Here is a 24,574-nt window from a genome sequence, read left to right as displayed (position 1 = left end):
ATTCTCCGTGCCCTTAGTCCTAGCTATTAAAGCTTCATTATCTTGTTGATTGGGATATTAAAAATTTGGCACAGATTTTTTTTGTTATTCTCCATGCCCTCACTGGTTTTATTCCCCAACTATGGTATTTGAAATGATGAGGTTTACACGCAATGAAGAATTATTGCTCCTTTATTCTTGTGAATTCTTTTCTGTGCTTTTCTTCTATATTGATAAAAAAAAAATTAAAAATAGGATTTAGGTGTTTGTCTTGAATGGTTTTTAAATGTTGGGTGGTTATTGTTCTTGTCCAAATTTGCTGAGGTCCTGTGAGACAATTTGGGAATTGGGACCAAGAATCTATTGGTGGGTTGTAATTGGACTTAAAATTGTCCTATTTTATATACTTAATTTGATTAGGACTGGCGTCTTCAGCCTTTAATAGCCTTTATGAATTGTCTCCTTACAAGTAATTAATTGTTGATAGTTGATCGAGATATTTTAGATGTTAATGACTACCTTTGTTGACCTCCAATATCTTTGTAGTAAATATACTATCCTTTGAATGAAGACCTCACAGATTCCAGTTTGATTCATGGTATCATTTTGCACTTCAATATATAACTTGTGGACCATTGCATTTAAGAGAACTAAGGTGATTTTTTTTAATGTAATTAGAATAAGGGTCAAAGCTTCACATTTTTTTTAAAGACCATTTATTCTTTCAAATATAATGCCAAGTAAACCTACGCAAGGAATTAACAAAATACAAATTTGGATTGTTTTGCCAAATAACATGTCACTTTTAACCACATGTAATCCAAATATATACTGATCGCGTGTGTTTTCAGCAATTTATCATCTATAATAAATTTGACTATCTCTCAAAATAAAGCACATTACATGTGTCTTTATCTAAGTTACAGTTTGTAAATGTGTATATTATCTTAGTCACACTTTGTGTATGCGGATATTATGCATAATAAATTTGCATCCCTCGTGCACTAGTAATGTTGTTTATGTATAAATATCACCCATTCAGAAAATGGTTAGAGTTGTGGGAGACAGCATAAGCATAAGCAGCGAGTAGCGAGGCACTCAATGGTATAATGGTAGAAGAAGAAGTAGAGGCTATCAGAAACAGAGCAATGGATCATCTTACGCCCACTTCACTCACTTCATACAACACATTGCCTCTATACCATGCCCTCAGCCTCAGCCTCAAAATAATTCCCTATTTTCTGCCCAACATACTTGGCCTAATTAAGAAGCCTCCGAATCCCTCTCTTTTTCATCCTCAGCGCAATACCCAACTAACCTCACAGGATTGGCGTGCTATGCTTCACCACCCCCACCAAATTCACCTTCTTCATCCACTCCTTCTCGCCGACATCCATTTCACGCGTGGTGCCGTTATCTTGATGTTGGGACTACCTGCAAGATTACTCTTGATACATTCGGTTTCAACGTCACTTGATTATTTTTAAATTTATTTAAGTGATATTATACTTAATTGAGGGACAATTTATTTATTTATTTTTTTTTAGACTAATGTCGCTATCTCGTATTGAGGCACTAGTTTAATTTTTTTTTTATAACATATGCCTAGTTTAAATTTTTTTAATAGCTTGTAACACCTCTATAAATCATGTATAATAAGAATATGTTATTAATGCACTAATTATAATTGTCATTTATGTATAATTTCGCTTATATGTGTTATCTTAACTTTACCTTCTCCGTCACTACACCCAACAAACAACTAAGTAACCTTATTTATCAAGAGGATGAAATTTCAGTGTGATGAGGAGTGATATTTTTCCTTAATCATAAATTTTCTTCATATTGAGTCAATTTTTGAAGGCAATAACATTATAATCACAACTTTCCACTAAATTTAAGAGTTTTCCCCCCCTAATTTCCACTTGTTTACTAATTTAATTGTTACATACAAAATTATTCTAATTTAGAAATAAATAAAAAAACTAAATAATTTCAGATTTTGACTGATAAATCCTGAAAAAAAATATATTAAAAAACATTTTAATTGAACATTCCATTAGTGAAATAATAAAATGAGATTATTAACTAATTTTTCAATTGATATTGATATATATCATTTCAGTTTTTCAAAAGTAAAATTTTCTATGTTCTTCTCAAATTACTTCACTTAAAAGGACTTGTATAACATTTAATATGTAATTTGACCATAATGAATTGAATGAATTTTTCAAATCTTATTATCATGAAATCATAATATATAGTTTTGTAATAAAAAAATTTCAATTTATTTATAATCTATACCATAAGTATCCTTCATCGGATATAATCCTTTTTTGAGCCACAAAACTCTACCTTTGAACATATTCATAGTTTTTTTAAAAAATAAAAACTAGGAATTTGAACATTATAAAACAGTTTTTTAAATGGCCTATTCAACTAAATTGTTTGCAAAATTAATATAGGAATGAGACTCATAAAAGATAAAAATATACATATAAGTTCTAAATACATTCCAGAATCATACATTCTAATCACATTCCAGACCTGTCATAAATGGTGTGAATAATAATTATATAAATAACACATGCAACAAAAGTTGGTAGCAGGTTACTTTATAAAACGATACGGTTTAGTTCTTCAGCAACAACAAAGTCCTGTCAAACCAAACATATACACAAATTAACCATCTGATATACCATAAATGACATCTTATGATGGAAAATCATATTCAGTATATATATTTTTAACATTAATGTAATGTGGGGTAGTATTAAGAGATTATGATTAACTTCCTATGCTCTCCCAAAAGGTTGAAAGAGAGAAAAAGAAACATGCGGTGAAATCCGGCCTCATTTAGAGTATATATTCTAGCATAACTTAATGGTAACATGGCAGAAACTCTTATTTAAAATTCATTATAAAATCATCACAAATTTCGGGAAATCCTACCATAATTCAGGAGAGACTCATTGAATAAGACTGAAACCTAAATGTTAATACAAAGAATAATTGATACCCTAATTACCATATATATATATAAATACAGTTCATTTCCTTATTTACAGTATTTCAAACAGAAATCTTTAAATCTTTAAATCTTTTGACTCTGTCATTGTCCTTACGATAATGATGGAAATTTATTAAATATAAATTAAGACAATATTTGACACAAGAAACTAGTGGATGACCATTAATTAATAAAGTCATTACTGACGGCCTCTTAATCCAACATTTAAGTTTTGTTTTCTTACCCTGCTACTCTAATTTCTCTTTTAATATATAAGCCCAAGTTTAGGAAAAACATCTAGAGATTTGAGCTCAAGTAAATAATGAATGATTCAATTCAATTGCATATTGCAAAGTATGCTCATAGATGATTTTGAATTTAAGATTAAATATGTAATTATGTATTACATTCAACAGAAATAAATAACAAAATGAAGCACATAAGATAAACTCAAATTAGAAAGAACCTTAATAAATTGTAATCTCGTTTATTTCCTTGTTCAATATTGCTATTTGTCTTCTGTATATCAGCATGAACTTATTCACCCTTCAGCATCAACAATTATTTGCCGCAAACATTTCATAATATAAGAAAAAGAAGGTCGTCTCCAGGGTTCCCTACAGAACCAACAGATAATAAATGAAATGAGTGTAATCAGAATATGTTGAACAAAGAACTAAAATTAGTTGGTCAACATGGCTGACACAAATGGTAAGAACCAATTGTGTTAATTACATTGGTTGGGAGTTTCAATCTTACCAGGGCTATTGTTGATGGGTATATTTGTAATTACTCATTATAAGTACTTGAGCATTGAGGTACTATCCTAACCCTAGGACTCAACAACCATGACCCAGAATTTTAATCTATAAAATAAAGAATCAAAATCACTTATTTAATTTAATTACGTTGCCCAGCAGAGCTGAATCAAGGCAGCCACATCAGGATTCACTTGTCTTGGAATCTCTAACCTTTTGTCCATAAAACCAACTGCTGCAACAACCTACACTAGTGACATTCAGATTATCAAATTAAAAGCCACTTGATGCATATTATAAAACATGATGTATGCAAGATAAGCTTGTGAAAGAATAGAGCCAAGAAAATGCTTGATTAAAGCAAATAACATAATTTTATTAGTATATGAAAATTGGGAAGCAACTATTCAGCTTAGGAATAACATTTTCTTTTTCTAAAAGAAGAAATTAATAAGATCAAGGAGAAAAACTACAAAAGTAAGGCAACACTAGAAGTTGCATATTTTAATTATTCTCTTAAAAATACTTGCAGTTATTTATTATCTTTGTAACCATTCTTATTATAAGTAAATCAATCTGCTAATTGAAAAAGTAGCTCAAGCACATTCAGAAAAATTCTCTTCACTTTTTAACAATAAAGATAATCCTTTTATCACTCCTAGAGCATTGTTAATCACTTTTTTTATTTTTTATTTTTTATTTTAAATGTTGCTTTCTCAATTTTAATTTTGCAATTTCTGCTAGAGTATAATTAACAAACCCATGCAACAAACCAAGTCTTATCACACCAAAATGGGCATGAAATTTGTAGGACTATTGATAGGGACTTGGGTATTATGGGATGCTAAGTCTCAAACCGAGTAATATATGAGATGCTCATTGGAGTACTTAAGTGGCTTGGGTCTCCCCCTTAACAACTAGGAGAGTTTCCCAGGTGATTGGGTGCTTATCAATTGGTATCAAAGCTGATTGACATCTCGAAAAGGGCTACTCATGAAGGGACTGATCAGGAAGGTTGAGGTAAGCACCATAGAGTGTAGCAGCCAATACCTCAACTCTCAAGATCAGTGTTATGATAGGGACTTGGATATTATAGGGTGCCTAATTCTCAAATGGAATAGTATGGGATGCTTATTGGAGTACTTAAAGTGACTTGGTTCTCCCCCTCTTTACAAATAATTTTTAAGGGAAAGTTTCCCAAGTGCTTGGTGCTTATCAACTAGACATATGCAGGTAATCTAACATAGGAATAGATAGGCTCCAGATACCATATAAAAAATAGACTGGGCATACATAACCTCAAAAGTTAACTAAAGAGGGAGAATTTTCCAAGTCTTATGAAACCTATTTTGGCCATATTCCTGGTCCACATGTCAATGTGGATGATCTAAAGATGCCCCTGCCTCATGCCCAAGGATAGACATCTAGATTCTTAAGTGAAATTTGCTGGGGGCTGACCCAACATTAGGACTAGATGCACGTTAATATCATATTAGAAATAGATTGAGCCTAATTTGATCTCAAAAGTTAGCTAGGGGATGATTGTCTTTCCATGTCTTCAGATTATTTTTTACCATATTCCCAGCCGTTGTGAGATATCTTAATAGATACCGAATTACTAACATATTTTAGAATTTTACTCAATTATTTCTAATAATTAGGGAAATAACTAGTCTAAAATAGTGCTAAATCAAAGGCACTGAATATCTGACCTGTCCGAATCCGAATAGTAGAATTTGTCCTAATAATCCTATAATATACAATAATTACACAATTATTCTTTTTTATCAACTTGGGACCTCAAGGAGTCTTACAATAATACTTTATACACACACACATACACACATATATATATATATTATAATAAAGATATACTATGAAATATATTTTAGTCATATATATAATAGTGAACCATGTTGAGAGTAGTGGTTATTGAGCTCTTCTGTATCCAAATTGTATGGTTTCAATTCTCATATCTATCATAATCTTTTAATTTTGTAAATGAATGATCCAATAAGGGGCTCAAACTGGTTGAATCATCGATTCCCAGATCAACAGATTCAGCCAGCTGGTCCAAACTGGTTTTTAAAACATTGATCTACAAAATCTAGTACTCTAGAAATATCTAAATCCAAAGCACTGTGGTTAATCAAATAACCTGTGAAGGATTTAATAGTCTCCATGGTTGTTGCAGGGTCACTAGTTCCCACAAGATTACAGCAAAGCTGAATACATCACATTTTTCATTTGACAGTTCACCTCGGATGACTTCGGGTGCCATCCATTCAGGCTGATCATGTTCAAAAAAGAATTTAAAAAAAATCATCAAAGAATTATTATACATAAGAAAAATTTAACAAAATCGTGACTTGTGACTGTTTTTTCAGTTAATAAATAGAACTTACAGTCCCAGCTGCTGTTTTAGATGAAAGAAACGTGTTTGCCTTTGTACGTGAAAGGCCAAAGTCACACACCTGAAGTAAATATTTTAATCAAAATGATCAACAACACATAATAATCATTACAGTCAAATATCCATAAATTTGCATGTGAGGAGTTTGTGAATGCTTGTATGGGGAATAGCTAGCCTAAGCAACATTCATTATTTGGGAGGAATGGGATCGGGTGAGGTAGGGTGGGGTGTTGGCTCAACAAGTAATAGCAATCCAAACACTGTTAAGCATTAATAAATAGTTACTGCCAAATGTGGAACAACTAGAATAACCTTTCAGCCATCAATTGTCGTGTTAAGGGATACATCCTCAAATTCCAGCTCATAATTTATAGACAGAAAGAATTATGTATAATAACAGAGTGACCTTTATTTTATTTTATATATTAAAAGAGGAACTCTACTTATTCTCTCTAATCATGGAGGATTTTGTTGCCTTCATAGTTGATAACATGTTGAAATTATAGAAGTTTAGATAGGGGAGAAAGAAAGGTGCATATTATAGACTAAATAATATGCTATTGATATTGATTTGATGATAAGATGTAAAACAAACGAAAAGACAAAGCACTAACCCTAATTATATTAATACTAAACAGTCAATTCTAATTGAAAACAAAACATGTTATGAAATATGAAATCCATTCCCAAGATATCATATAAGATCAACATATTTTAAGATAGAATAATAATATGAAGACATTTTTCAGATATTCTAATGGAGTAACAGTTACCTTAACAGTGTATGAATCATCAACCAAAAGATTTGGAGACTTCAAATCTCTATGAACAATGGGAGGTCTCATTTGATGAAGATAATTCATTCCACTTGCCTGGACAAACATGAACATTTGTCTTATTGAGAGTATTACTGTCCGCATGATGCCTAAAAAGACAAATAGGAAGACTAGCAGTTTTAATCACCAAAGATATACCACATCATAAGCCATACTTAAACGACGTCTCTCACTAAGTGATGATCCAACATTGGGCATGTGGAGAAGTTCATACAAACTGCCTCTGCAATTCAAGAAAACTATTTGCATAAGAATATCACAAGGTTTAAATCATTTCCATTTTTTTTATCCGGACCATTTTCAATTAAGCATAGAAGTGTGCAACACAATTTTCATCATTTCAGGAAATTATTGTACCTTGACAAATATTCTGTTACTATTGATAACTTTGGTGGTTGAATAACTGCACCCATCAAAAGTACAATATTTGGATGCCGTAGACGCTTCATGAGAGAGACCTATGAAATAACTAGGAATGAAGTGTGATCAACGAGGACAACAAAAAATTATAAAAATTGTTCCTTAACCTAATTCAAAAATATAAAAATGAACATAAATATAAATTATAAAAAACAATAATGATGCATACCTCCTTCAGAAATTCTTCAAATCGCTCATGATCAAAACCTTGCACTTTAAGAATCTTCACAGCAACATCCTAAAAGATGTGAAGTTCATTGTAAGAGTGCAATTTCTAAGTTCTAACTGACTGTCAGGTTGTTATTTTGGTATCATTTTGTCAGCTGTTTGTAACTGTATTAAGACAGTTCTATTAAGATGTAAAGTATATAAAAAACAGAATTCAGAAATATCATAAAAGTCTTTCCAATTCTCTCTATCTCTCTCAAATTTCTTTTCACTCTATGTTTAACACTTGAATGGGTATCAAGAGCCTGAAAGATCCTCAAATGTTGACATCGTCTTCTTCACCTTCCTCTGCACAAATCACTTTTACGCATGCAATCTCTACTAAGTTAGATGAGACTAATTCTCATCCGAGACCAACAGGTAGAACTTGTTATCAAGGTACACCGTCTTCAACGTTCCATTGCAATTCAAGAACAAATTAGATCGCAATAAAGGAAAACCTAATCTAGAGTATATTGGTTGGGAGCAACCAGATCAAATGTGATGGAAGACCATCCTTGAAAGTCATAGGACCTTTGACAAGGTCTATGGTTAGGAGGCTACAGAAAGCTACTAGAGAGGATGTACTTCTTAAACTTTTGCTTATCATGAGCATAGATTATGTGTTCTCCTCATAGTTGCTTAGTCTCCTATTGTATATACTTTGTATAACTTGCTTTCCATTCCTCTGTATATAGTAGTTAAGTGTGTAGATTGTTTTTATCCTTGTATTTAGCGGTGTATGTGTCTTTGTTTTTAGGCCATGCCTTTAGGATTTAGAGGCATGTTCCTTTTTGAAATGTATTCCATTTGACTTTCTATAATGGTCACCATATTTTAGTTTCTTTGAGTTTAGTAGTTAGAGTGGAAGTAGCCATTCTAATGGTGTGAAAGTAGTAAAGGTATGTTGATAGACTATGGCCAAGGCCAAAGAATCCAAGAGGTGATACATTGAAGGAACCAAGAGGAATGGGATGATGGACCATGGGCCAAGGGCCCAATCTCTAGAACTATGGCCACCTTGAAGACCAGTGGACACCTTGAAGACCAGTGGGCTTTCCAAGCCTAAGGTACTCTTCAATTTGGACCACTCTATCATGAAGAGAAGGCATAGTTCTAGTTGTAAATATCTTGTACATAGTTTTCTTGTATAGGCTTATTTTTGCCTTTGTATTTCTAAGGCACTTTAGTTTCTTTTATTAGTCATTGTATATTGATTCTAGGGTAGGTTACTTGGAGAGTTTGACTCCATTTAACCTCCTTTGTTGATACACTCATTTTCTATTTTTTCAGTAGGAAAAGAGGGGTGGCATTTAGCAATGCTTGAGGGTGTGACTAGTAATTGGGCCTAGGCAAAATTTTACATATTGGACTCATTTTGCTCCTAATTTTTCATAGATTTGATTTAGCTAGGTTTCATCATCATTGGATGAACCTAACTAAACCAAATCAAAGAAATTAATTCAAGGAGCCAAAAGAGACCAAATCCGCCCACCTTGCCTAGTCTCCTTTCTTTGACCGAATTGTTTCTCTAACCTTCAAGGAGATGAGAAGCTTGTGCTACAAGCTTCTCCTTAGCTTGCTTCCCAAGCAAGCTAAGTGAGAAGCTTGCTCCACAAGTTTCTAAACTCACCTAGAAGGTCAACTAACCTTACCATGATTCCTAGTGAATCATAGTTAAGGTTAGCTTGCTCCTTAAGCTACCTACCTCTATATATTTGTAATTTCTACTCTTGTAATCACTTTTGACATTTATGAGACTTAGAATTCAAAAATTCTCTCTCATTTCAAGAGTCCAACTTCGTGGAGAATCTCCTTCTCCTAGAAGTTTCACAAAGGAACTTCTCCTTTGTGCTTGGTTCGTCAAGTTTCTCTCCTTCAAGAGAAACCGAACCACTTTGGGAAGCATCTTCAAGCTTTTGGAGCTTGAACTCATCCAAATCTTCCATTGGCGTGAAGAACCTCAAGAGAAGAAGGGACTTAGCATGGTTCAACTTGAAGAAACATCAATCTTCTCCAAGTAGTTCCATCATATGTGTTAAGATTTTGTGGAGATTTATTAGGGTTAATCATATCTTAGCTAATTATATCATATCATATCATGAAAATCCTTATTTTTTTCATTATAAAAAAGAGTTATGTGTGTTGAAGATTGACACACAATTCCTAAATCACAACATGGTATATAGAGCTTAAAATATTTTTACTGCATGAATAGTGCCCCCACGCATGAGCAATACTGTGCGTGAATAGTACCACAACATGAGCAGTACCTGCATGTGTTGTCATTTTTCGACGACCTCTTAGCAGCAGTTGACTGCTTTCGATGACCTTGTTTAGCTTTGTTTGGCCTCTACTTGACCCTGTTTGGTTTTGGTCTCTCTTTGCCTCATCTCCCATGGCTACTCCCACTTCTACTTCGTCCACAACATTTACCAACATTGCCCAAGTGACCAATGTTGCCTCTCCTGCAAATGTCACTATTTTTGCCTCTGACTATCATGATTTCTTTCAATTTCGGGCAGCCCAACAATTTGCCTTGCCTATCACTACCGTGACTCAGTTCGGTAATCATGTAACTTTTATTTCTTAGTCTCCTTTTGAACCTTGAATTCCTGATTTCGGTGCTTCTGATCATATAACTAATAACCAATTCTCGGATTAAAGTTCATGACATTGAACATACACGCCCACTCCCTAACCTCTCTTTACATTTCGTATTGTTTGTTCTTGGTTGTCCTTTTAATTTAATTTCCATTAGTAAACTCACTCGCACCCTTAATTTCTCTGTCTTGATTGTTAATAATTTTGTTCTTCTTCAAGATCGACATACCAGACAGACGATTGGAGCAAGACATTAGTTAAGGAGATTGTATCATCTTTCACCACTAGTTGCTTGTGTCTCCACTAGTTGTCGATCTTTGCTCATCAATGTCTTGATCACCCCATCTTGGAGAAATTGCGTCTTAGTTCCTAGTTTTTCTCCGATTAAATCCATTCAATGTGAGTCGTGTCAGTTAGGAAAATATGCCCATCAGTCTTATAGATCTAGTGTCAATATATGTGCTACGTCACCTTTTACTCTGGTTCACTCTAATATTTGGGGACCTAGTCGAGTTAGTTCAACTTTATGTTATTCTTATTTTGTTATGTTTATTGATGATTTTTCGCATTACACTTGGGTTTTCTTAATAAAACACCATTATGATGTTTTCAAAATTTTTCCATTGGAATTGCTACTCAATTTGGGACATCAATTAAAATTTTGTGCACTGATAATGCTAAAGAATATTTGTCTTCTAAATTCTAATATTTTCTCTCTTCACAGGGTATTCTTCATCAGACCTCTTATGCTCTTACACCACAACAAAATGGTGTAACTAAGCACAAAAAAGTCATTTGGTTGAGACAGCTCATACTTTTCTTCTTCATCATAAAGTTTCACTTTGCTTCTGGGGCGATGTGATTCTCACTACATGTTCCTTATTTAATCGCATGCCCTTCTATGTTTTCAACATTCAAATTCCATACATTATCTTGTATCCACAACATGACCTTTATCCTGTTCCACTTCGTGCCTTTGGATGTACATGTTTTGTCAATGATCTCACTTTAGGAAGAGATAAACTTTCAACATAGTCCCTTAAGTGTGTCTTTTTTGAATATTCTCATCTCCATAAAGGATATCGTTGCTTTTGTCCACAACTTCAATGGTACCTTGTTTCAGCAGACGTTATTTCTTTGAGTCCTCTCCTTTCTTCTCTAAGTATGTTGATAGTCATCCTCCTTTGGATGTTCAACCTGATGTTCCAACTCCGACGGTAGTCGCTAATCCACCACCTTTACTTATTTATCAGTGTTGAGAGTAATGGTGAATGGAGAGAACATATTCCTTGTGTATTGCAAAGCAAAAGATGTGTTTAAATACAAAGCAGTGGGCCTAGGCCCATAAGATAAAAAAACTATAAGATAAAACTATATATCTAACACTCCCCCTCAAGCTGGTGTATATAGATCATATGCACCAAGCTTGTTACAAATATAATCAATCCTAGGACCCCGTAATGATTTGGTGAAGATATCTGCCAACTGATCAGTAGAGTTAACAAACTGAGTAGTAATGTCCCCAGATAAAATCTTCTCACGAATGAAGTGACAATCTATTTCAATGTGTTTGGTCCTCTCGTGAAATACTGGATTTGAGGCAATATGAAGGGCAGCTTGGTTATCACATATGAGAGTCATCTGTGTAACTTCGCCAAATCTCAGTTCTTTAAGAAATTGTTTGAGCCAAATAAGCTCACACGTAGCAGAGGCCATAGCACGGTATTCTGCTTCTGCACTAGATCTTGCCACTACATTCTGCTTCTTACTTTTCCAGGAAATCAAGTTATCACCGATAAAGACACAATAACCTGAGGTGGATCTCCTGTCAGAGGGAGAGCCTGCCCAATCTGCATCTGAGTATCCCACAACTTGGGTATGATTGTTGTAGCCATATAATAAACCTTTTCCTGGAGCACCTTTGATATACTTCAGAATGCGGATGACTGCATTTCAATGTCCTGCACATGGAGAATTGAGAAATTGACTCACCACACTAACCGCAAAAGAGATGTCAGGATGAGTTACCGTGAGATAATTCAATTTCTCAACCAGTCTTCTGTACCTCTCAGGATCTGAGAAAGGCTCCCCCTGACTTGGTAGAAGTTTAGCATTAGGATCCATAGGTGTATCAACGGGCTTGGAATTCATTAGCCCAGTTTCCTCTAAAATATCCAATGCATACTTTCTTTGAGATATTACAATTCCATTTGTAGATTGCGCTACCTCAATCCCCAAGAAATACCTAAGTTTACCAAGGTCTTTTGTCTGAAAGTGATGGCAAAGATGTTGTTTTATCTGAGAAATGCCATGATGATCATTACCAGTAAGAACAATATCATCAACATACACTATCAAGTAGATGCACCCAACAGTGGAATGTCGATAAAAGGCCGAATGATCAGCTTCGCTTCGAGTCATACCAAACTGTTGGACTACAGTACTGAATCTACCAAACCATGCCCTTGGAGACTGCTTAAGACCATAAAGTGATTTGCGGAGACGACATATCAAACCGGAAGACTCCCCCTGAGCAACAAACCCAGGAGGTTGCTCCATATAAATTTCCTCAAGCAAATCCCCATGAAGAAAGGTATTTTTAACATCCAGTTGATAGAGAGGCCAACGGCGAAGAGCAGCCATGGCTAAGAATAATCTGACAGAGGTCATCTTGGCAACAGGAGAGAAAGTGTCACCATAGTCTAATCCAAAAATTTGAGTATAACCTTTGGCGACCAAACGAGCTTTGAGTCGATCAATGGTGCCATCAGGACCAACCTTGACTATGAAGATCCATCGACATCCAACCACAGACTTCCCAGGAGGCAAAGAAACAAGATCCCAAGTACCATTGTTCTGAAGAGCACACAGTTCATCAAGTATGGCTTGTCTCCAACCAGGGTGGGCCAAGGCATCACCTACATTTTTAGGAATAGACACAGAGGAAAGAGAAGAGAGACAAGTATATTGGGAGGGAGATAACCGGTGATAACTCAGAGTAATATAATGAGGGGAAGGATTACGAGTAGAACGATTACCTTTCCGAAGGGCAATAGGGAGGTCAGACTCAAGTGGTTGGGCCGGAGGAGACGAAGGAGGTGGCACCAAAGTAGAGTTGGGTGGGGGTCCAATGGGAAGGTTGGAGCGTTGCCGACGATGATAAACTTGAAGTGGAGGCGGAGGTGGTGGGTCGGGTGACACAACAGACACAGGAGGAGTATCAAAGACAAGAGGTAAGGGTGAAGGGGCAAGGACAGGTGTAGGAGAAGAGGAAGTAGATGAAAAGTAGAGAGAAGACTCAAGAAAGGTGACATCAGCTGAAATTAAGTAGCGACGAAGGGAGGGTGAGAAACATTTATACCCTTTTTGAGACCTAGGATACCCTAAAAAGACACATTTATGAGATCGAGCGGAGAGTTTGTCAAAACCAGGACTGTGATTATGGACAAAACAGGTAGATCCAAAGACGCGAGGAGGTAGAGGGTGGAGAGGTTGAGTGGAAAATAAAATAGAGTGAGGTATTTGGTTGTTGAGGACAGAAGATGGCATTCGATTGATGAGATAGCAAGCAGTGAGAACAACATCGCCCCAAAAAGGTTGAGGAACGTGACCATGAAGTAAGAGGGTGCGAGTGGTCTCAATTAGGTGTCTATTTTTGCGCTCAGCCACTCCATTTTGTTGAGGGGTATATGCACAAGAAGTCTGATGAAGAATGCCATGGGAAGCCATGAAGGCTTTAAAGGAGTGAGAGAGGTATTCACGAGCATTATCACTACGAAAAGTACGAATAGAAACACCAAATTGAGTTTGAATTTCATTATAAAAAGATTGAAATATGGAAAATAATTCGGAACGAGATTTCATTAAAAATAGCCAAGTACATCGAGAGTAATCATCAATAAAAGTGACAAAATACTGAAATCCTAAAGTGGACGGGACCCGACTCGGCCCCCAAATATTAGAATGAACTAAAGCAAAAGGAGACAATGCTCAGTTGTGGATACTCGGAGAAAGGAACTACGACTATGTTTGCCTAACTGACACGACTCACACGACAAATGAGACAACTTAGACAGACGTGGTACAAGATGTTGAAGCTTGGCAAGGCTAGGATGACCTAATTAAGCATGGATGAGGGAAGGGGAATCCGCCACCAAACCAACAGGAGCAGAGGTGCGTAGGTGATAAAGGCCATGAGACTCACATCCGATGCCAATCATCCGTCCCGAACTCCGGTCCTGTAAGAAAACAGAATCTTTGATAAAAGAAATAAGGCAATCAAGAGAACGAGTAAGACAACTAAGGGATAATAAATTAAAGGGAGATTTTGGGACATAAAGGACATTGTCAATGGAGAGAGAAGGAGAAAGATGGACAGTACCAACACCATGAGATGTGGCGCGAGAACCATTAGCCATAGTGATAGAGGGTAAATAAGTAGAGGTAGAAAGAGATGAGAAAAGAGACCGATTACCAGAAATATGATTGGTAGCACCAGAATCTAGGACCCAAGGGCCAAGAGAGGTGGAGTGAGTGAGACCAACAAAAGAAGGGCCTGTGTGCGCAACAAAAGCAGTGGAATTGGAAGCTTGACGTTCTTCATACCATTTAAGGAAGTCATTGAAGAGAGCTGGGGGCCTAGAGCCAGAACTATCAGAGGGGGTAGCACCAGATGCAGTAGAGACAGGAGAGGCAGTGTGAGCAACAACAGTAAAAGGGCGAGGGGGACGACCATGTAAGACATAGCAACGGTCAATTGTGTGGCCCAGTTTGTGACAGTTATCACACTTGGGACGACCTTTGCCCGGTTTGCGAGAACGCTGACGATCATCACGTTGAGAAACCAAAGCAGAGGAGTCGCCAATGGGAGCTGAAGAAGGTATGTCAGGGGAAAACTTGCAAGGCACACGCAACAGAGTGGACCAAGCCCAGTTCAAGGTAGGCACGGTTGGAGATCCCAAAATCTGATCACGAATGGAAGAGTACTCATCAGGAAGCCCATACAATGCCATCAACATAAAGAATGTTTGGCGTTGCTCTAGTTCCTTGGCAGGAGTGTCAGCAGGAGGCAAAAGTTCATTGAAGTCATGTAGGAGGCCATGAACTTTGCCCAAATACTCAGCCATGGAGCCATCAAGGCGTCGTGGAGAGATGATATTCTGGAGATTTTGACACACACCATAGAGACGTTGAGTATCATTGGTGTATAACACTCGGGCTTGTTCCCATACACCAACACATGTCTCATGGGCACAAAAAAATTGCTTTAGGGAGGGGTGAATGGTCGACTTAAGGACACTACAATTTTGAGCGTCAATTTCCAACTATTAGAGAAGAGAATATAGGATAATAAATACTTTTATTTGCTGTCTTATTTACGTGTATCCAAATATATTTTCGGCTAAAAACCTATTTTGGTCCCTTATAATCTTTTTTTGTTTCAATTTAGTCCCTCATTAATTTTTGGTCTCAATTTGGTCTCAAACTAATTAATTGGTTTCAATTTAGTCCCAAATTAATTAATTGGTTTCAATGTGGGACTTTTCGTCCAAATTGCTTTAACGGTATTAACTTTTGGCCACGTGGAGGCCACGTAGATGCATACGTGGATGCCACGTGGATGAGAATTTTTTTGAAAACACCTGGACCCAGAACGGCCCGTTCTGAAATCGGAACGGGCTTTGGTGTATTAATTTTGCATCCGGAACGGCCCGTTCCAGGTGCAAAATTAACACACTGAAAATGTAACCAGAACGGCCCGTTCCGGTTTCAGAACGGGCCGTTCCGGTTTCTTTTTTTTATATATATATATATAAAATATTAATAATTTTATAAAATATATATTATTAATTATATTTTAATTATGTTATTATATCTAATAAAATAAATATATTAATATATTTTTATATTTAATTTTATTATGTTTATCTTATTAATTTTTATCATTTTATTCTTTTAATCTTAAATAAGTTGCAAAAAATTATAAAGTGATATTTAAATATTTCTTCAAACAAAAAAGAGAAAAAGAAAAAATTATTACTCTATTTATAAGACAATTATATTTTATAAAAATAAGTAATTTTAAAATTTTTACCATAAAAAAATATTTTTCAAAATTATTATATTTTTTAATAAAATTAATCAAGAATATTTGTTTAATTGCATTTTTATCTCTCAAGTATTACAATTGTGCAGTTTTGTGATCTCCAAGATTTTAATAATTTTAGTCCTTAAAGAATTACAATTGCGCGATTTTGGTCCTTCAATTTTTAATTGAACAATTTTAGTCCCTCGAATATCATAATAGTATGATTTTTGTTTCTCCCATTAAAAATTAATAATTTTAATATATATATATAATGTTTTAAAATTAAATAATTATTTATCTATTCAAATTAACGTATATTATAATTTTCGATATTATATCAATAATATTATTAATACATTTATAGATAAACTAATAATTTGATAAATATAACTTGTTATATATTAATATACTTTTACAAAAATATAAGTATATTAATTAGAAATATATATATCTGATCTTATATATTTATATTTTTGTAAAAGTATATTAATATATATTAAGTTATATTTATCAAATTATTAGTTTATTTATAAATATAGTAAAAATATTATTTATATTAATTTATCAGTAATATTAAAATACTAATAATATATAAATTTTATTTATTTAGTAATAATAAATATATATCATTTGATACATTAAAAAAAATAATAATATACGTTAATTTAAATAAACAAACAATTATATAGTTTTAAAATATTATATATATATATATATATATATATATTAAAATTTTAAAATTATTAAATTTTTAATGAGAAAGACTAAAAATGCACAATTATGATATTTGAGAGATTAAAATTGTTTAATTAAAAATTGTGAGACTAAAATTACACAACTATAATCTTTTAAGGACTAAAATTACTCAATTAAAACCTTAGAGATCAAAATTGCATAATTATAATATCAAAAACATAATTAAGTAAAGAATATTTTATTCACAGTTTTGGAACGGGCCGTTTTGAAAGCAGAACGGGCCGTTCTGAAAGCAGAACGGGCCGTTCTGAAAGCAGAACGGGCCGTTCTGAAAGCAGAACGGGTCGTTCTGTTTTCAGAACGTTCCGTTCTGCTTCACTGGTGGAGTTTTTATTTTGCAACCAGAACGGCCCGTTCCGATTTCAGAACGGGTCGTTCCGGTCCAGGTGTTTTCAAAAAAAATTCTCATCCACGTGGATGCAACGTATGCATCTACGTGGCATCCACGTGGCCAAAAGTTAACTCCGTTTAAATAATTTGGGCGGAAGTCCCACATTGAAACTAATTAATTAATTTGGGACTAAATTGAAACCAATTAATTAGTTTGGGACCAAATTGAGACCAAAAATTAATGAGGGACTAAATTGAAACAAAAAAAGATTATAAGGGACCAAAATAGGTTTTTTGTCTATATTTTCTGATTGTATTTTGCTATTATCTTTAGGTTAGTTACTGTTGTTGACTAACTAACTCTTGAGTTAGTTAAGTCCGTTAGGTTTATATATGTAGATAATACCTCTCTTGTATTATCTTTTCAATCAATTCAATTCTCATTCAAAATATTGAATCTCAGAAATTCTCTTGCAATTCCTTTTCTCATATTGAGCACGGTTCGTTCCGTTTCTCAACCCACCTCTCCGTCGTATCCTGCTAATTGCTCGCGCCTCTGTTGCTGTGCGAAATCTCCTCGCTGTTGTTGCTCGCGCGTTTTTCGCCGCGCCTTGTCGCTGATCTTGCTGTTCTTGCTCGCGCGTTTCGTCGCGCCTCGTCGCTGTTCTTGCTCGCGCGTTTTGTTTCGTCGCGCCTCGACGCTGATCTTGCTTGCACGTTCGGTCCTGTTTCTGTCATTCGTTCACACTCTTTTCATCGTGTGACTTCTTCCATCTTGTCGTCTCTTGCCTCCGTTGATTCAATGGCTTCCGCTTCCTCTGACCATTCCGCGTCACACTTTTTCCCAATCTGTTACATGCAAATTGGATGACAAAAATTTCATGACCTGGCAACAACAAGTCACTGCTGTGATCCGCGCTCATGACCTCGAACGTTTCGTGGTTAATCCAAAAATTCCACTCAAATTCTTGACTGCTGAAGATCATGACTCCAACAATGTCAATCCTGAGTATACTGTTTGGGACCGCAAGGATTCGCTACTCTTTTCTTGGCTGCTTTCAACCCTCTCTGAATCTATACAAGCTCGTGTCGTCTCATGTCGGCACTCCTATCAGATTTGGGATCTTGTTTTCCAACATTTCCACTCGCTCACCAAGGTTAAAGCTGCTCAACTGCGTCTTGAACTCCGCACCATCAAGAAAGGGACACGTTCATGCTCCGAGTACTTACTCCGCATTAGCACCATTATTGAAATGCTGGCTTCGATTGGCAGTCCTGTTTCACCTCGTGAGCATGCTGAATGCATCATTGGTGGTTTGCCACCCGAATACAACTCGCTCATCTCCACTGTCACTGCCTTTGCTAGCAGGGATGACACATTTTCCCCTGCAGAACTTGAGCACGTAATTCTTGCTCAAGAGGCTCGACTTGATCAAACCAAAATCGCCACTCTCCAAGAACCTGTAACAATCAATCTTGCCCAGCCTGTCCCTGTTCCTCAAGTGACTCAGAACGCTAATTTTGCCTTTCAACAATCTCAGCTCGCTCACACTCAGCCTAACACGCTTCAGAATTTTCCTAATCAGAACCGCGATAGTGGTCGTGGTCGTCGTGGTGGCAGGAATCGTGGTGCTTCGGTTCAATGTCAAATCTGTCATAAACGTGGTCATGAAGCCTCCACGTGTTATCAACGCTTCACTCCAATGCTTACTCCCTACCCTACCTTTGGCTCTGGGTCTGTCTATCCTCCTCGCACTGGCACTGTTCCACAGTTTGGCACCGCAAACATGCTTGGCCTCTCTGGTCAACCTTCGTGGCCGCCCCCCACCATCGATGGATCCTTTGGGTCTATTCCCTCTGGCTACTATCCTTCACCGCCTGGATTCCATCTTCTCACGTCACAACCTACTCAGCAAGGCTACTCTGGTTCCACTTCCTCGGCTCCAAATGCGGCGCCCACCCTAAACACTGCCACAGTTTGGATTCCAGACTCTGGCGCATCTCATCATGCCACTCCGGATCCTCAACATCTCCTTCAAAGTGCCCAGTTTACAGGAACCGAGCACATTGTTATGGCCAATGGCCAAGGTACATCTATAGCTTCAATTGGTTCTAATGTGTTTAGGTCCCCCATTCATCCCTCCACTATTTTCTGCCTGAAAGACTTATTACTTGTTCCTACTTTAACAAAAAATCTAATCAGCGTATCTAAGTTTGCCAAAGATAATAATGTCTACTTTGTATTCTATCCTCATTCATGCTTTGTCAAATCACAGAATTTGAACGAGACTCTTCTTGAGGGCAAGCTTGGTGAAGATGGTCTCTATCATTTTCAGCCAATTCTTGAAACGAATAAATCCCACTCTGGCAACATACCCAAACACTTTACTAATTCTGCACCTTGTATTTTTCTTTCTGAACAATGTAAAAATGGTGTTTCTCATACTTACAAACAATGGCATTTACGGTTAGGGCATCCTCATCATGATGCACTAATCAAAGCTCTACATTTGTGTAATATTCGGATTCCTCATATTAATAAAATTTCCAACTTTTGTGATTCGTATTGTGTGGCCAAATCTCATAAACTTCCCTCTAAATCCTCTGACCGACAGTTCCTTTGAGATATCTAAGAATTCGTTTGACAACTTTCCAATGCTCTTCCATGGGAGAGCACATGAACTGGCTTACCTTATTAACACTGAAGGCAATTTCAGGTCTTGTAATTGTAGCATACTGCAATGCACCAACTACAGACCTATACAAGGTAGGATCATCAAATGGAGTTCCTTCTTTAGCAAGTTGTTGTCCGCCAATCATGGGAGTGGAGATGCTTTTGGAGTCTTCCATTTTGACCTTAGTAAGAAGGTCAGTAATATACTTGGCCTGGGAAAGGAGCAATTTTCCCTGAGAGAGAGACTTGACTTCAATACCTAAGAAGTAGTCCAAAGCACCAAGGTCTTTGAGAGAAAAAATGTCGTTGAGTTGGGTAACAAATTTTTGCAGCATGGATGGAGAATTTCCAGTGAGAATGATGTCGTCTACATAGACAAGCATGAAAATAGTGACAGTAGAGGTGGAGAAGATGAACAAACTGGGATCACACTTGCTTTTGTTGAAACCAAGCTTGAGTAAAACAGACGTAAGTTTGTCAAACCAGGCTCGAGGAGCCTGTTTCAGTCCATAAAGAGATTTGTGCAATTTACAGACAAGATTTTTATTGGCAGAATCTGTAAAACCAGGAGGCTGAGACATGTAGATGTCTTCCTCAAGCATGCCATTGAGGAAGGCATTATTAATGTCAAGTTGTCGAAGAGACCACTGAAAGGATACAGCAAGAGAGAGAACAGTACGAATGGTAACTGGTTTTACAACAGGAGAGAATGTTTCAGAAAAGTCCAGACCAGGTAGTTGATGGAAACCTTTGGCAACCAACCGGGCCTTATATTTATTGATAGAACCATCAGGATTTTCCTTGACATGAAAAACCCATTTGCACCCAATGGGTTTTCTGCCACTAGGTAGGGTAGTTAGGCTCCAGGTGTTGTTGGTGTGTAAGGCTGTAATTTCAGCTTGCATGGCAGCACGCCAATTAGGATCAGCCAAAGCAGTTTTGACTGTTTTAGGCACAACATGCGACAGAAGAAGTGTGGGATTTCGTCTGGGTTGAACAATTCCATTTTTGGAGCGTGTAAGCATTGGATGAACATTAAGTGGTTTGGCTGGTTCTGAAGCTTCAGTCAAGGCAGTAGAGGTAGAGGAGGAGCTGTGTGATGTGATAGGTGAAGGAAGTTGAGGGTCAGCAGACTAAGTGTATGGGAGACCATCACCAGATGAAGCAGAGCTCTCAGGTAGAGTGGGTTGAGACGGGTTGATAAGAGACGGAATGGTGGAGACAGAAGTGCAAGGATCAGATGAGGTAGATTGGGAAACAAAGAGGTCATTGTAGGGGAATCTGTCTTCATTAAACACTACATCTTTGCTGATGTAGATACGGCCAGACTTGCTTAGGCATTTGTAGCCTTTGTGAGTAGGAGAGTAACCTAAGAAGAGACACTCCTCTGACCGAGGTTGAATTTTGTGCTGGTTGTAGGGTCTGAGTAGAGGAAAACAGGAGCAGCCAAAGATTTTTAGAAACTGATAGTCAGGGTCTTTGTGATGGATGAGATTGTAGGGTGAGTTGTGATCAATAGACGAAGAGGGAAGTCGATTAATGAGGTACACAGCGGTCAGAAATGCATGATCCCAGAACTTGAGGGGTAACGAAGCATGATGAAGTATGGCCAAGCCAAGTTCAACAATATGACGATGGCGCCTTTCAACCATGCCATTTTGATGATGAGTGTACGGACAGGTCAGTCGATGCAGTATGCCTTCTTGTTGCAAAAACGGAACTAACGGACGAAACTCACCACCACAATCAGTTTGAACCGCCTTAAGTGGAGTTTGAAATTGTTTCTCAGCAAGGGCTTTGAAATTCAGAAAGTGAGTATAAACATCGGACTTCCGATGAAGCAGATAAATCCAAACATATCTAGTGCAAGCATCAACACACGTTAAAAAGTACAAATAACCACAACTGGAATCTAATGATGCAGGTCCCCAAACATCAAGAAAAACGAGTTCAAGAGGTTTAGAATAAACGGTGGTAGAGGATTTAGAGGGAAGTTTATGAGATTTGGCCACACAACACGAATCACAAAAGTTGGAAATTTTATTAATATGAGGAATCCGAATATCACACAAATGTAGAGCTTTGATTAGTGCATCATGATGAGGATGCCCTAACCGTAAATGCCATTGTTTGTAAGTATGAGAAACACCATTTTTACATTGTTCAGAAAGAAAAATACAAGGTGCAGAATTAGTAAAGTGTTTGGGTATGTTGCCAGAGTGGGATTTATTCGTTTCAAGAATTGGCTGAAAATGATAGAGACCATCTTCACCAAGCTTGCCCTCAAGAAGAGTCTCGTTCAAATCCTGTGATTTGACAAAGCATGAATGAGGATAGAATACAAAGTAGACATTATTATCTTTGACAAACTTAGATACACTGATTAGATTTTTTGTTAAAGTAGGAACAAGTAATAAGTCTTTCAGGCAGAAAACAGTGGAGGGATGAATGGGGGACCTAAACACATTAGAACCAATTGAAGCTATAGATGTACCTTGGCCATTGGCCATAGCAATGTGCTCGGTTCCTGTAAACTGGGCACTTTGAAGGAGATGTTGAGGATCCGGAGTGGCATGATGAGATGCGCCAGAGTCTGGAATCCAAACTGTGGCAGTGTTTAGGGTGGGCGCCGCATTTGGAGCCGAGGAAGTGGAACCAGAGTAGCCTTGCTGAGTAGGTTGTGACGTGAGAAGATGGAATCCAGGCGGTGAAGGATAGTAGCCAGAGGGAATAGACCCAAAGGATCCACCGATGGTGGGGGGCGGCCACGAAGGTTGACCAGAGAGGCCAAGCATGTTTGCGGTGCCAAACGGTGGAACAGTGCCAGTGCGAGGAGGATCCCAGAGCCAAAGCTAGGGTAGGGAGTAAGCATTGGAGTGAAGCGTTGATAACACGTGGAGGCTTCATGACCACGTTTATGACAGATTTGACATTGAACCGAATCACCACGATTCCTGCCACCACGACGACCACGACCACCATCGCGGTTCTGATTAGGAAAATTCTGAAGCGTGTTAGGCTAAGTGTGAGCGAACTGAGATTGTTGAAAGGCAAAATTAGCGTTCTGAGTCACTTGAGGAACAGGGACAGGCTGGGCAAGATTGATTGTTACAGGTTCTTGGAGAGTGGTGATTTTGGTTTGATCAAGTCGAGCCTCTTGAGCAAGAATTACGTGCTCAAGTTCTGCAGGGGAAAATGTGTCATCCCTGCTAGCAAAGGCAGTGACAGTGGAGATGAGCGAGTCGTATTCGGGTGGCAAACCACCAATGATGCATTCAGCATGCTCACGAGGTGAAACAGGACTGCCAATCGAAGCCAGCATTTCAATAATGGTGCTAATGCGGAGTAAGTACTCGGAGCATGAACGTGTCCCTTTCTTGATGGTGCGGAGTTCAAGACGCAGTTGAGCAGCTTTAACCTTGGTGAGCGAGTGGAAATGTTGGAAAACAAGATCCCAAATCTGATAGGAGTGCCGACAGGAGACGACACGAGCTTGTATAGATTCAGAGAGGGTTGAAAGCAGCCAAGAAAAGAGTAGCGAATCCTTGCGGTCCCAAACAGTATACTCAGGATTGACATTGTTGGAGTCACGATCTTCAGCAGTCAGGAATTTGAGTGGAATTTTTGGATTAACCACGAAACGTTCGAGGTCATGAGCGCGGATCACAGCAGTGACCTGTTGTTGCCAGGTCATGAAATTTTTGTCATCCAATTTGCATGTAACAGATTGGGAAAAAGTGTGTGACGCGGAATGGTCAGAGGAAGCGGAAGCCATTGAATCAACGGAGGCAAGAGACGACAAGATGGAAGAAGTCACACGATGAAGAGAGTGTGAACGAATGACAGAAACAGGACCGAACGCGCAAGCAAGATCAGCGTCGAGGCGCGACGAAACAAAACGCGCGAGCAAGAACAGCAAGATCAGCGAAGCAAGATCAGCGACAAGGCGCGGCGAAAAACGCGCGAGCAACAACAGCGAGGAGATTTCGCGCAGCAACAGAGGCGCGAGCAATTAGCAGGATACGACGGAGAGGTGGGTTGAGAAACGGAACGAACCGTGCTCACGATGATACCATATGAGAAAAGGAATTGCAAGAGGATATCTGAGATTCAATATTTTGAATGAGAATTGAATTGATTGAAAAAGATAATACAAGAGAGGTATTATCTACATATATAAACCTAACGGACTTAACTAACTCAAGAGTTAGTTAGTCAACAACAGTAACTAACCTAAAAATAATAGCAAAATACAATCAGAAAATATATTTGGATACACGTAAATAAGACAGCAAATAAAAGTATTTATTATCCTATATTCTCTTCTCTAATAATCTTGTGCATGCCTAAAACCTATGTGGGCTGATAGCTTGCAATTGTCCCTTGAATGCCTGCTGGAAGTTCTGCTTCCACTGCATGCTCTCCTGCTACCTTTTCCAGCTGTGACACATGGAAAACCGGATAGATCATGGTCTGTCTTGTCTCTGTTCAGGAAGTTT

The 24,574-nt window shown here is 37.4% G+C and overlaps 1 protein-coding gene across 3 annotated transcripts in view; it reads right to left on the bottom strand.

Annotated features, from left to right (window-relative positions):
* Positions 1–2,458: 2,458 nt before the first annotated feature.
* The window catches only part of LOC109813736 (serine/threonine-protein kinase CTR1), a 34,844-nt gene continuing 12,728 nt past the window's right edge, over positions 2,459–24,574 (bottom strand). For 2 of the 3 annotated variants that reach the window (XM_020377984.3, XM_020377983.3), the window contains exons 9-17: positions 7,586–7,654; positions 7,354–7,454; positions 7,135–7,219; positions 6,934–7,032; positions 6,153–6,221; positions 5,906–6,037; positions 3,898–3,992; positions 3,456–3,606; positions 2,459–2,636 (exon numbers count right to left, since the gene is read on the bottom strand). In XM_020377984.3, coding sequence (XP_020233573.1) covers positions 3,531–3,606; positions 3,898–3,992; positions 5,906–6,037; positions 6,153–6,221; positions 6,934–7,032; positions 7,135–7,219; positions 7,354–7,454; positions 7,586–7,654 — 726 coding nt within the window. In that variant the 3' untranslated portion in view covers positions 2,459–2,636; positions 3,456–3,530. Of the gene's footprint in view, positions 2,637–3,455; positions 3,607–3,897; positions 3,998–5,905; positions 6,038–6,152; positions 6,222–6,933; positions 7,033–7,134; positions 7,220–7,353; positions 7,455–7,585; positions 7,655–24,574 lie in introns of those variants that run through there. The other variant, XM_020377985.3, reaches the window with a different exon arrangement.

Source organism: Cajanus cajan, chromosome 7 (assembly GCF_000230855.2).
Source record: "Cajanus cajan strain Asha chromosome 7, NIPB_CcT2T_4, whole genome shotgun sequence".
Lineage (NCBI taxonomy): Eukaryota > Viridiplantae > Streptophyta > Magnoliopsida > Fabales > Fabaceae > Cajanus > Cajanus cajan.
This window is presented reverse-complemented; position numbering and strand designations above follow the sequence as displayed.